The sequence below is a fragment of the Mastomys coucha genome, unplaced genomic scaffold (assembly GCF_008632895.1).
Source record: "Mastomys coucha isolate ucsf_1 unplaced genomic scaffold, UCSF_Mcou_1 pScaffold1, whole genome shotgun sequence".
NCBI lineage: Eukaryota > Metazoa > Chordata > Mammalia > Rodentia > Muridae > Mastomys > Mastomys coucha.
The window spans coordinates 16,749,159-16,763,099 of NW_022196891.1; the positions used below are offsets into that span (position 1 = coordinate 16,749,159).

Consider the following 13,941-nt stretch of genomic DNA (forward strand, 5'->3'; position numbering starts at 1 on the left):
AGTGAGCACCTCTGCTACAGTGGGTACCCACAGTGAGTACCTCTGCCACAGTGGGTACCTCTGCCATAGTGAGTACCTCTGCCACAGTGAGTACCCACAGTGAGTACCTCTGCCACAGTGAGTACCCACAGTGAGTACTTCTGCCACAGTGAGTACCCACAGTGAGTACCTCTGCCACAGTGAGTACCTCTGCCACAGTGGGTACCTCTGCCACAGTGGGTACCTCTGCCACAGTGGGTACTTTTGCCACAGTGGGTACCTTTGCTACGAGGAACTGTCTCCCTCCAGAGAGAGGTGGAGAAGGCAGTAGATCCATCCACACCAGCTGGGACAACTTGTGATTTTCAGTGTTCTTCCTGCTTGCATCCAGCAGGGAATTCATTGGTCCTTGTTATGCTGGAATCTCCATTTTGCCTCCAGCAGTCCTCTCTGTGGGCTGCAGCTGGCACCAGTTCAGGCCCTCTCTGTGAGCCCCATTCCTAGCATGGAGTATTGGCTGCTCATACCTGCCAAGAGGCAGCCAGACTCTCCACTGTGGCACCTCTGCCCAATCTGGACCTAACAAAAGGGTTTTGCACTGGGCTCCATCCCCTTTTCACTTACGGACCCTTACGATGCCTCCCCAGTGGGAAGAGGGACGTCTCATCCTGTGTACTTTGGCCAAACCTTCTTCCTCCCCCGTGTCAAAAGATGCTTCTCTTATGTAATGATAGATCATCGCTCAAGCTCCACAGGATTTAGGGGACTGGCTCTGGCTCTTTCCTAACTCTTTCCTCAGAGATGGATGTCACAGGGCTGGGAGGAGAGAAGGGCTATGCCCTGGCTATGGTGTGGCCCCCTCTCTGTTTTGAGTTAGTAAAGTTTGACACATGTAGCTTTGGCAGAAAAGCACTCCCAGTTGTTTTTGAATTATATAATACAGTCTCAGGAATCCTGATAACCTGAAACACATATGCATACTTGCATGCGCACGCACGTGCACACACCCACAGCCATATACACAAGTATAGGTTACGTTTTCTCCTCTACACAGCTGTGATTAGGTCTAATTAATAAACCGGGCCCAGGAAAGCTTAATAAGAATAATAAACAAAGGGCGATTTTTAACTATTGTAATTAAAATGAAGATGTGGTCTCTTTAAGAATTCGAAAAACAAGATTTGCAGACTTTTGTGGTTGACTGTAACTGGGAGGGAGGGAGGGAGGGAGGGAGGGAGGGAGGGAAGGAGGGCGTGGAATGCCCTGAAGAAGAGCATGGGGCCACTGTGTTTTCTGGGCACTCAGAAGGTAGGTTCTCTGCCTACAGGCAGCAGGGTAAACGGAAAGGGGTCCCTATTATTCTCCTTAGGGACCAATTTAATGAAGGCAGGCCTGGGGCACATTCAAGGGGAGGGTTGCCCCCAAAAGAGGACTCGATGGTTCTTCTCTGCCATCTCTAATGCTTCCCTACCCCCCCCCCCGAACTGCCCTGACAAGAGTCCACTCCACGGAGATGTCCAAATTAATGATGGAAAAGGCGAGAAGGCACAGTGATTTAGAGGAGGGTCACCACCAGCCTAATGGCAGGAAACAATTCTCCTCCTCCGGGAACGGGTTCATTAATGGCTCTGGTGAGGCAGTGACTTCACACCTTCGCAGAAGGATCAATTTGCAGGCTCCACGGTGACTCTGGGCTTTGCAAGGAGTGGGGGACACTCTCCTCCTCCTTGGCTCAGCTAGGATCAGAGGGGGCAGCTTCAGACCCTTCCCTCGAGAAAGGACAGACCTGAATGGATTCCAGGGCACCTCACTGAGCCTCCCCACACATGCCCAGGGAAGCAGGAGAGTCCAGAGCTGGCCCCCCCAGTTCACTCTTTCTTAGCTTCTTTCTTAGCCCTGGGATGGGGGTGGCTGCACCAGGGGCAGTTCTCGCCCCAGCTTTGCACCAGCTTTAGGATGTAGCTAACAGGGAACATAGAGATTAAAGGGTAGAACCCAACAAAATACAGTTTCTCCTCTACCAGAAGTGTCTGTCTGCCTCTGTAGAAACTCCAAGGGTGGGATCTGCTGTTTAATGTGTGCCATTTGCTTTGAAATGCTTAAGTTGAAATATAGGGACCCACTTTTTTTTTTTAGATATGTAAGAATAATAGCAAATCCTATTATATGTGAAATATATGTGAATACATATCACACGTGTGAGGTGTCATTCTGAGAATCTCGGCATACACCTGCACCCCAGGAAACAGGATCTCAGCCACCCACACATATACCATCACTCCACTGTGCAGCATCCTGAAAAGAGACCCGAACCCAGCTCAGGGCCCCCACAAGCTGTGTCTGTCTCCATTTCCAGGGCCTCACACGTGGCTTGTTTTTTCCTGCTGTGTGTGGTCGCCGGGCAGCATGAACTTGACAGCACCGTCTTTCTCCCAGCCCCTGCGGATCTTGGTGAGTCTGCGGCTGATGCAGGGCAGGAGAAAGAGGCCCTTGGCCAGGATGATCACACAGGGCAGGAGCAGCGTGAGTGTGAACGTGGGCGGCAGGTAGAACTTGTAGTGGTTTTCCTCAAAGGCACGGGTCCAGCCGTAGGTGAGCGTGTGCATCGTGCTCAGCATCAGGGCCACGAAGCCCAGTGTAGACTGTGGGAAGAGAGAAGGCAGGAATGAGAGGATGGCCGCTGAGGCCAGGGCACCTCTGATTCAAATCCCAGCCCCATGCCAACTTGGAGGAGTTGGTCTTCTCCTTTCTCCATGTAAGTCCCAGGGATGAACTTCAGGTTGTCAAGCTTGGGGCCTTTACCACTGAGCCATCTTGCTCGCCCTGGCCACCATCCCCTCCCCTACTTCTTCTTGACAGGGCGTTTCCTCTTCTGGTCTACCCTCAGACTCAGTATGTAGCTAAGGATGGCCTTGACCTCTTGATCTTCCCACCTCTATCTCACGAATGCTCTGTTGGGGAGAGAATCCAGGGCTTCATGCATGCAAGGCAAGCTCTGCTCCTGAGCCACAACCCCAGAGACCTCTGCTCTTCTTCTGTATGCTATGATTGCTTCCTAAACTATCTGGGCCTGCGTCCCTGGCTGAAAACAGGATCCACACTGGGCTAAAGGCATATAAAGATTGACCCCAGCAGATCTGACAGACAACCATGCTCTCTGTCGTTTCTCTTGCTTCTTCTTTTCTTCCAAATGCTGTTTGGAATTCTGAACTTTGAAGTGGAATTACACTGAAGGAGCTTAAGAACAAAACACTCCACTGATTTTATGTACATTTTCAAATATATTAGAATAGAAACAAGGTCTGCTGGCATATCTAAACCAGAATTTTACAGATAATACCTAGCTGAGGTAAGGCTGGATTATGAAGGAAATTCATTATACATTGACTTAAGGAGAAACACAAGGTAGTTAGGTATGGTGGTGAGCTCCAGACAGAGGGAGAGCATCATTCAGGTCATTCCTTGTGATGTTCCAGCTTAACATTACAAGCATTTTCCAAGGGCTGCCCACTGTCTTCATGGGCAGCTGCCTCTGTGTGTGTGTGTGTGTGTGTGTGTGTGTGTGTGTGTGTGTGTATGTGTGTGTGTATGCGTGAGTGAGTGAGTGCGTGCGTGCGTGCGTGCGCATGGGGAGGCTGAGACTGATGTCAGGAATCATACTTGCTCACTTTTCCACCTTATTTATTGAGGCAGGGTCAACCAGAGCTTGCCGGTGAGCCTAGTCTCTCTAGCCTGCTTGCTCAGGGTTTCCACCTCCACCTTCTGAGGTTGGAATTGCAGATAGGCCTCCATGCCTACTTATGTGGGTTCTGGAAACCAAAACTCTAATTCTCAAGTTATGTGTGTGGCAAGCGTTTTATCCAATGAGCCATCTTCCTAGCTCTGCTCCCACTACATGTTTATAGATCCAAATAAAATACCCAAATGCAGCCAGGCACATACCTTTAATCCCAGAACTCAGGTAGCCCAGCCTGGTCTACATTTCCAGTTTCAGGACAGAGAAACCACGTCTAGAAAAGCCCTCTAGCCCCAATTGAAAAAAACCAAATATAATGAGACCCCCCCTGTCTCTCTCCATCTGATTTTATTTCTGAAAAATCAGTCAATCAGAGGCTGGTTTCGAACCGGATGCTGCACGTTAATATCACCTGGGAAGCTTAGGGGAAACGTGAGTGTGTCAGCCCTGCCCTCAGAAATTCAGATTCAACTGGTTTAGGGTGGAGCTCAGTCATCTGTTGTTTTTTAGAGTTCAGCAGATGATACAAATGTGTCACCAGGACTGAGCCACTAATTTTGGAAACCCTCGCACCCACACCCTTCTAGCTGGAGGTTGAGGAACCCACGCAGGGCCCTAATGCCCAGACTGTTCTATTGGTGAGGACCCAGCTCCAACTCCTCTTCAGATCGAGAACCACTGGCCGCACGCAGGGGTGGTGGTTCCTGCATGGTTCATTGAAGCAGCAGTGAGAACCACTCAGGCCTAGGACGTGGCCTCACGGGAGGTCGGGTATCTCTCCCAGGGATACACCCTGTGTTTGATCCACGTGGGTCAGTGTCTTAAGCGCTGAGGGGCGAGCATGCTGGCCCAGGATCCAGCAGCCACAGCCAGCCTCTCACATATTGCTTCTTTTGTTTTCTGACACAGCCAGCACCTCACATATCACTTCTTTTGTTTTCTGAGTTAGTTCCGTGACACACGTGGCAGGGATCCTAACTTTGGGTTAGTAGTTTCTAGCCAGGGCTGATGGCCAGAAAGCCTTTAGATTTTCCAGTCTGGGAAGCCTGGATGTTTTCCCTAAAATTCTCTCTGTCCTTGGGAACAATTTTTAAAAATTCTAGAGAGCCAAAGGAAATTAGAAGGAAAAGGGTTGTCGAGAAGCCATTAATAACCCCAACCCCAGACAAGCACACCGAGCTAGGGCCATTTTTATTACACAAAAGCTTGTTAGCCCTGGCTCCTGCTGGCACTCAATTACGACAGCATGAAGGGGTTTGGGCCATCGCTCACCAAGTGGGGGTCAGGCTGGTCCTTGTCACTATTTCAGGCAATGGCTGCATCGAGCAAGGTCAGAGGAATCGCCTATAACTCGGGCACAGAACTTGGGGTTTCGGGGCTGTACCCTGGTTTCTGCACAGATGCATTAAGTCCTCCTGGACACTTTACAGTGTTATAGAGTTTAACTAAATAGGGAGAGCCCAATACAGCTGATGTCATATAAAAACAAACACCTCCCACCCCAAAATAGAAACACAAGCTGAAAACTTTGAAAAGCACTTTGGTAGTCCGGGCATATAACTCAGAAGTAGACTGCTTGCTTGCCATGTACAAGCTCCTGGGATCCATCGCCAGCGCCTTATAAACAGGGCATGGTGGTGCACACATGTAATCTCAGCATTTGGGAGGCAGGAGCAGGAGGATCAGAAGTTCAAGGTCATCCTCAGCCATACAGCCAGTGTAAGACTAGCCTGGGCTTCACGGGATCCTACCTCAAAAAAGAAACAGGCCAACGGAAGAGTTGCGGGTAGAGCTCAGCTAGTCAAGCACTTGCCTAGTGTGCACAAAGGCCCAGAGTTCATAGTACCACAGAAACCATGTGACGGTCCGTGCCTGATCCCAATACTTAGGAGCTAAGGCCGAAGGGTCAGGCACTCATTCATAGCTCAAGTTTGAGGCCAGCCTGGACTAAATGAGACTCTGTCCCCCAAACTGAACTGAACCAAACCAAACCACACCAAACTAAACTAAACCAAATCAGGCCAAACCAAACTAAACCAAACATAACAAAAGAACACCCAAATCACCTTGAAGACAGAAGGTTAAATGCAGGCATATGGGATCAATATTTCAGGGACTCTCAGATCAGCTAAACAAAAATTTCCAGGCCCAGAGAGTTGGCCCAGGGTCTTTGGAACACCAATAGGTTTCTAAATCCGATAGCTCCTCACTGCACATGAACTTGATAGGAGCCAAGAAGGCCAGCTCTTCCCTTGAACACCCCCTGTCCCCCAGCTGTTATTGGGCACAGAAAGCCTGCCTTTTATGTTTGTCCACTCATAGTCCTGGGTGAGGACAGGGACAGACAGGCGATGAGACAGAAGCTCCAGAACATGGAGATAAGTGTATGAGGAACCAGGGAGGCCAGTGAATGCTTTGGAACTGATCCTGTGTTCCTGCCATTGGAGGGCAGCATGCACGTTTACGGGTCACCTAGACTTCCAGGCTGTCCCTGAGCATCAGAGCCAGGAGGCCTGATATCTGTATCTCTCGGGAAGGGCTTTGTGACTTCAGAACCTTCCCCCTACTTCCTTTGGAAAAACACTGGTGGTGGTGGCTGACAGTAAGAAGTGTATTAGATATTTCACATGCCCAGTGGACAGCCAGGCATAACACAAAGAGCAAGAGACAGAGACAGCAGCTGGGAGTGGGGCCTGTAGCATGCACCTGAAGTTCCAGAGAAGAGGATCTCAGAGCCCAGGCTGAGCCCAGCCTGGGTAACACAGCGAGACCCCGTCCCCAACCAAAACAGAAACAGATGGCTGCTGCTTCTCAGAGAGAGTGGGGGTGTGACCAGACACCCCAAGAAGAGTATGAGGGGCTTTCCCTTTTCTTCTCACCTGCCTCGTTTTTTTTTCAGGGGTGTAAATTGAGGGTTGGGGGGCAGGTGATGCTGGAACTGCCATCAGGGGGCCTGGGCAGACCCTCCTCCATACTAGGGCTCTCAGGAGAGGGGGCTGAAGTTTCTGAGGCGCGGGCATCAGACACCCACAAATGAAACCCTGCCGTTTCACTCGCTTCGGTATGTAGAGCAAAGCATGACTTCTGGAGCCCTAGCCGGCTTTTGCTAACAAAATCAAATCCATAGGCTTCCTGCAGCAGCCAGAGCTGGAGCATGTAATCTACGGCTGCTTAAGGAAAGAACTTTCTGGAAAGGGAAGCAACCCACAGCCCGTTTTAATTGTGGCCAAACCACATACCCAGGATACTCGAGGCGGGAAGAGAAAAATCCAAGATTTGGGTATGAGACAAACAGGGATTAGTCCCAGATCACGAAAAGCCCTTCCTTCCCTGCCCTCTTAGGCCAGCGTGCGTCAACCCTGAGCCCTCCTCCAGGGGCCTTCTGGGAGAAGCAGAGCCCTTGAGATTCACAGCCATGCTTTAAAAACCAAACCACAACCGTTTGGTTCTAAGGTACGCTAAGGGTCCCTAGTCACAAAGAATTAATTTGGATTACATAAGAGCAGTACCTGTTGCTATCCCTCTGAGTCCTTGATGAACAGAGAAGCTACGGCAGATTTTGGTTGACAGTGGGGGTGGATATGAGGCTGTTTCCTGCCCTGATACAACTGGCAGGAGCCGAGAGGAGACAGCCTTCATCCACTGGGGAACAAGTTGGTCTGCAGGGGCCTACCCTCCTGTGCTTTATGAAGAAAAGCAGGAGGTGCCCAGGGAATTTGAGGCAAGTCTCCCAGGTGGGTGGTATGTCCCTGACAAGTTCTGCTCACCTTGAGCCCAACTGCCCCCGGGCCTAGAGTGCCACCTGGTGTGCGGTACGTGCTCAGAGTGGCCGCGGCACTGAGGAATGCAAAGGAGACCCTTTCCCAGCAGCATTGGCTCCCCGAATGTTGGTGGCTGTCAGCTGAGAGACAGACAGAATCAACATGGCAGTGTTCACAGATACGCGCTCATCGGAAGTCTGTGCGGATAAACTACACTGGAATCTCCAACGTGTCAATGTATACCATGACTCTCTTAGGGCAAGTAAATCCATAACCTATTGGAGGACTATCGTTTGTTTGTCTATCCATTTGTCTATCTAGCACCATCAATTCACACATGTACTCATTCATCCCCATGTCTACCATCCATTCATACATCTATACCAACATGGATCTACTCATTATTTTTCTTATCTATCTCATCTGTCTATTTGCCTATCTACTTATCTATCACTTATCTGTCTGTCTATCTGTCTATCTCTCTATCTCCCTATCTATCTATCTATCTATCTATCTATCTACCTACCTACCTACCTACCTACCTACCTATCTATCTATCTATCTATCTACCTACCTATGTATCTATCTATGTATCTATCTATCTATGTATCTATCTCTCATCTATCTATGTATCTATCTATCTATCTATCTATCTGTCTGTCTATCTACTGCAGAGATTGAAGCGTGAGCCATGCACACGCTTGGCAAGCACTCTGCCTGTAAGTGGGACCCTGGTCCTCATTCTTTTTTCTCTGGATTTGTCCAAGAAACAGCACCATTTTGGAAACAACAGCTTGATTCCATCATCACACAGTGGGCCTCACACTTAGTTCCCACCTGCCCCACATGGGGACAGAGCACAGTTGATCTGAGGGCATGTGCTGGCAGAGTTTCCAAGCTAAGTCACAGCTCACTGCTTCCCATGTAACGCCAGGGTCCTGCAATGACTGTATGGAAGCACGGTGTCCCCTGAGTAAATTGAGGCCCGGTTCCGTGCTCTGCCCTCCATTCTTGTCAACACCTCTATGTGGGAGACCTCCCAGGGTCAGAAAGATTAACTTGTCCTGAGTGACCGGAAGCAGGATCAGGAGGCTTGGAGATCCTGGAAGGTGGGGAGTTCCCAGCACCTGACCCACAGCCCTGCCTATGACCACAATCCAAGCTGCAGCTGGAATCTGCCTTACCTGCACGAAGCTGAACTCCTTCCAGTTGAGGGAGTTGGCAATGGATGGGAGCGAGGTGACCGCCAGCAGTGACAACATTCCCAGGGCCAGCACACCCAGGGACAGGTATATCTCCATCCGCCACACTTCTTCCTCAACCCACAGGCGGCTCTTGTTGGCCAGGACCTGACAAGAGAAAAACCATGACCTCTGTAGCCAAGGCTGGCGCCCTGGAACACACTGACTAAGCACCAAAGGACGGGAAAGCCACAGCTGTGTTCATGCTCTGCTGGGTGGCTAACATGCGCCAGGCACACGAAAGCCATTAACTGCGGCTGCAGAGATGGCTCGGCAGTTACAAGCACTTGCTGCTCTTGCAGAGGAGCCAGGTTTGACTGCACCCAAGTCAGGCAGTTCACTACCACCTGTAACTCCCACTCCAGGGGCTCTTACCCCCCCCCTCTTTTGGCCTTCAAGAGCTCTTGCAGGGCTGTGGTGGCTCACGCCTTTAATCCCAGCACTTGGGAGGCAAGAGGCCAGCCTGGTCTACAGAGTGAGTTCCAGGACAGCCAGGGCTACACAGAGAAACCCTGTCTCGAAAAACCAAACAAACAAACAAACAAAAAAAAAAACAAAAACAAAAACAAAAAAAAACAAGAGCTCTTGCACTCCTGGGCACACACTCATACACAGAACATACACATGCAAATAAAACTAAATCTATAACCTGGGTGGTGGCAATGCACGCACGCCTTTAATCCCAGCACTTGGAAGGCAGAGGCAGGCGGATCTCCGGAAATTCTAGGCCAGTCTGGTCTACAGAGTGAGTTTCAAGACAGCCAGGACAGAGAAACCCTATCTCTAATTAATTAATTAGTTAATTAGTGAATTAATTAACTAAGCTTTTAAAGTTAATCTCTTGAATACTCCTTAAGACAGAGAGCACTATGCACACATTGTAGGGATCAAGGACACTGGCTGCTGGCCAACCATAAGGGTCACCTTAGCTAGAGAGTAAGAGATCAGAGAGATTGGCAGGACATACAGACCCTCAGCCAGGCCTGGTGGTATGTGGTATAATCCCAGCACTTGGGAAGCTGAGTCAGGAGGATCATCGGTTCAAATCTAGCCTGGACTACACATTGAGACTCTGACTCATCTATCCCAACCCCACCAACCAAAGAAATACATGTTCCCTAAGCTTGGCTGTACCCCATTGTTTCCCAGCACCCACGGTGTAGGACAGTGGGAAGAAACTGTTTCAGGCTGCATCCCTTCTCTATGGACCCACAGCTCTGCCAGCTGCCTCCCTTCCCAGCCTGTTTCAACCTGCTTCATTAGTGGCTTGCGCTCAGGACACACAGTGACGCTCAACAACATCCCCTCCCCTCTCCAAACTCGAACCCCTCAGACCTCCTTCCCACGTGTCCTTCTCTCTGAGGCATAATAGCGCTGGCTCAACTGTTGCCAGGTAACAGACTGACATCCTCTCCCCAGTTAGTTCAGCGAGCACTTAGGAAGTCCCTACTGTGTGCTAAGCCCTGAGCTGCAAAGAATGAGAACATATTCTGTCATAAGTGATGTCTCTCACTGAGTTGCAGGGACACAGGCGCATCGGGGATGCTCTGCAAACCCCCCTCTCTCCCCGAGGTCTCCCTTCTCACCCACTGGCATTCCCTGACCCAGATCCTGCATGGGGAAGGACTTCTTAGATCAAGATCCTTCCATTAGGACTGTCTTCATGCCCCATCTCAGCCCTGAATGCTCTTGCTTTACTCTGCTATCAAAAAAGCAATAAAGTCTCCCCTTAGAAGGACCAAGCAGGCTCTCCTAACAGTGAGTCAGCGAGTCAGGGGTGTGTGTGTGTGTGTGTGTGTGTGTGTGAGACTACTTCAGCAGGAGAAAAAAACAAAACTCACATAAGCCCGTTACTGGCATAAAATATTAAAAATGAATCCAGGGCCTAAGCAAAAATGGCTGCAAAGCTCAGAAACTAAAGAAACCAAGAAAATGCCATCAATGGCCATGCTGCATGTAGAGTGAAAACCGATGGCCTGGCTTCTTGGGTTTTTTTTTTTTTTTTTTTTTGAGACAGGGTCTCATGTAGCTCAGGCCGACCTCCAATTCACAAGGTAGCCAAGGATGACCTTGAACTCAGATCCTCCTGCCTCTACTTTCCAAGTAGCTGTCATGACCTCAAGTTTGCACCACACTGCCAGGGTGTATGTGGCTCTGGAGGGAACCTCGGGCTTCGAGCACGCTGAGCAAGCGTTCGGCCAACTGAGAGGCTTTCCTGGCTGCTAGCCATGTGGGACTTTGAAACACCGTCTCTGGACCTGAGTTTCTTTACCTGACAGAGCCAAACAAGCTGGGATTTTTGCTGTAATCACGATGTGTTAAAATCAGCCAGAGCAGCAGTTGGCTAGTGGGGGAGAGACTGACCTGACCTTGTAGAGGGCACACAGGTCCTTGCTGTAGCAGCCCCCAGACAAGACTGACTCACGGCTGCTGGTGGCGGCTGAGCAAGCCATCCCCACGTGGTCTGCTATTCACTCATTACTCATCCACTCGCTGAGCTCGGGTGGTTAAGATCACAAGTCCTGCTTTGTAGAACTGCAGTGTAGTCAACCTTGGCTTGCAAAACTGGTGGCCCCACCCCCCTGCCCCACAGTGATGAGCAGGGAAGGGCATGAAACATGCCTGGGGGTGGGGGTGGGGTGCTGAGTATTCCTGAATGTGGACCTTGGCAAGTAGGCCAAGCTGCTGGTCATAGAGTACAGGGATTTAGTTGTCTCTGCTGCCTCCCCAAGCACTGGGAGGGCCAGCAGAGGCCATCACTGCCAGCTTTTTTTTATATGGCTTCTTGTGATTGATCGAACTCAGATCCTCGTGTTTGCAAGGCAAGTCCTTGGTTGAATGACTCCCCCCGGGGCCCACAGTCAGCTGTTATCTTTCTCTGGTGGTACCACACTGGCTAGTTTTGGAATGGGGAAGACGGGGAAAGCTGCCTTTTACTTTGACTTCTGATTAATCTGGAAATGCATCTCTACGAAGCGCACAGGCAAGTCAGAAAGCCATGCCAATGGCAGTTAGAGAGAGTAAGGATGCTGTCGGTAAACATGGTCCTGCAGGCCTTGGCCTTCCAGTCTGCACTGTCTTGGGATTCAAGGAAATGCTGGAAGGGTTTTCTGTGCCCATGTTAATGCTAATGTCAATGTTAATGTTAATGTTAATGTTAACGTTAATGTTAATGTGCTCTCTGTTCCCACAAGGCCCTGCAGCAGCCAGTGTGAGCAGTGGCCACAGGGAGGCACTGTGCAGCAGACAAGGGTGACTGCCTCCGGCAGGTAAGGCTTCAGGGACTGGATGTAACATTCCCCAGCAGTGTCCAGACCTGGGACCCAAAGGGGCAGTCAGTCAGTGGCCCACCTGCCTAAACATAGCCAGGTTGAATCAGCTCATCACTGCCAGGCATTGGCATGCTAAACCCCAGACTTGCTATGAGAGTCACCTCAGACATGCTCCATCAGCCTGGCTTTCCCTTTGAGAATCTGGCAAAACAGGTGAAGCCCCTTTAAGGGACAGATCATATCCTGTAAGGGTGAGACCAATTCACCTGTGCTATCAGGGCCATGAAGTTGGCATGAAGGCAACACTGTGTTAATATAACATCAAGGAGGTCTGGGCCAGGCAGAATTTAGATAATGGTATAAATTAAGAGGAAGGGGTGGGGACTCAATCAACAAAGACCTTGGTTGGATCACTTGAACCTACATAAAAACAACAACAACAACAACAACAACACATGTTTGTAACCCCAGTACTGGGAAAGCAGAGACAAGTGGAACCTTAAGTCTCCCTGGCCAGACAGCTTAACCCACTTAGCAAGTTCCAGGTAAGTGAGAGACCTTATCTCAAATAACAAAACATATAAAAAGTCCCTTAAACAGCAAGAAGAAAAACCAAGGTAGAGAGTGCCTAGGGGTCGACAACTGTGGTGGTTTGAATACACTTGGCCCACAGCGAGTGGCACTATTAGGAGGTGTGGCCTTGTTGGAATGGGGAAGTTCATTACTGTGGGGGTGGGCTTAGAAGGCCCCTCATGCTCAAGCTCCGCCTCCTGTGAAGACAGTCCTTTCCTATCCACCTTCACATCAAGAGGTAGAACTCTCAGCTCCTCCTCCAGCGCCATGTCTGCCTGTGAGCTGCCATGCTTTCCACTATGATGATGATGGACTGCACCTCTGGAACCGTAAGCCAGCCCTAGTGAAATGTCGTCCTTTATAAGAGTTACCTTGGTCATGGTGTCTCTTCACAGCAATGAAATCCAAACCAAGACAACAACCTAGGCCGCCTTCTGCTTCCACATGCAGAGGCACACGCCGTCATGTGCATACATGTATGTGCACCCGCACACAGATGAGCACGTACATACACATAGAGAAAGGGAGTTAGGCAGTTGGTGCTGGCTGGGGGCAGTGGTTTCCCTTGTGGACTGGGAGTGGGTAGGCCTTGTCTTCCTCGGCTCCACCTGAACACCTGCCTACACAGCAGAGAGGGCTGAACACCCGGGGCTCCAGCCCCTACACCATCTTCAGAGCAAGATGCTCTGAAGCCCATTCAGTAGAACAAGGGTCCCCACACCAGGAAAGCTCCCTCTGTTTTAGAAGAAAATATCAACCTGGACTTGATGGTGGAGGTCTGTAAGCTCAACTACCTTAGGAAGCTGAGGCTGTAGGATTACAACTTCTGGGTTTCAGAGTGCGTTCAAGGATACCCCCAAGCAACTTGGTGGGACCCTGCCTCAATATTTTAAAAAGAGTAGCAAAGCAAGGCAAAAAGAGGGTGGGGATGTAACTGAGTAGGAGAGGACCTGCGTAGCTTATGGAAGATCCTGAGTTTTATCCCGGTCATGATAAAACAACAACAACACAACAACAGCAGCACAGAGCAGCAAAACCGTCAACACTAAGAAAGACAAAGGCTTACGTATCAGGACCCCAAGACAAAGGCCCTGACACTTGCACTGATCGCTCTATTGGTATCGATTCGTGGCACTATTCCATTATTTTGTTTTGTAGACAGGGCTGCATGTAGCTCAGGCTGGCCTCCAACTCAGTAAGTAGCCAAGAACAGTCTTCGACTTCTGATCCTCCTGCCTCCACCTCCCGAGTGGAGCATGCACCACCACCTCCAGTTTGTGTGGTGCTGGGACTCAGAGCAGGGCTTCACACACAAGCAAGCACTCTCCTGGCTGAGTCACACACACCGACCCTCCCAGTTCAGTCTAGGTTCTAATCAG

At 50.1% G+C, this 13,941-nt stretch overlaps 1 protein-coding gene across 4 annotated transcripts in view; it reads right to left on the bottom strand.

The window, feature by feature from the left end:
• Positions 1 to 881: 881 nt before the first annotated feature.
• The window catches only part of Steap3 (STEAP3 metalloreductase), a 51,166-nt gene continuing 38,106 nt past the window's right edge, over positions 882 to 13,941 (bottom strand). For all 4 annotated transcript variants that reach the window (XM_031380752.1, XM_031380753.1, XM_031380755.1 and 1 more), the window contains 2 exons: positions 8,661 to 8,825; positions 882 to 2,621 (listed from right to left, as the gene is read on the bottom strand). In XM_031380752.1, coding sequence (XP_031236612.1) covers positions 2,340 to 2,621; positions 8,661 to 8,825 — 447 coding nt within the window. In that variant the 3' untranslated portion in view covers positions 882 to 2,339. The remainder of the gene's footprint in view (positions 2,622 to 8,660; positions 8,826 to 13,941) is intronic.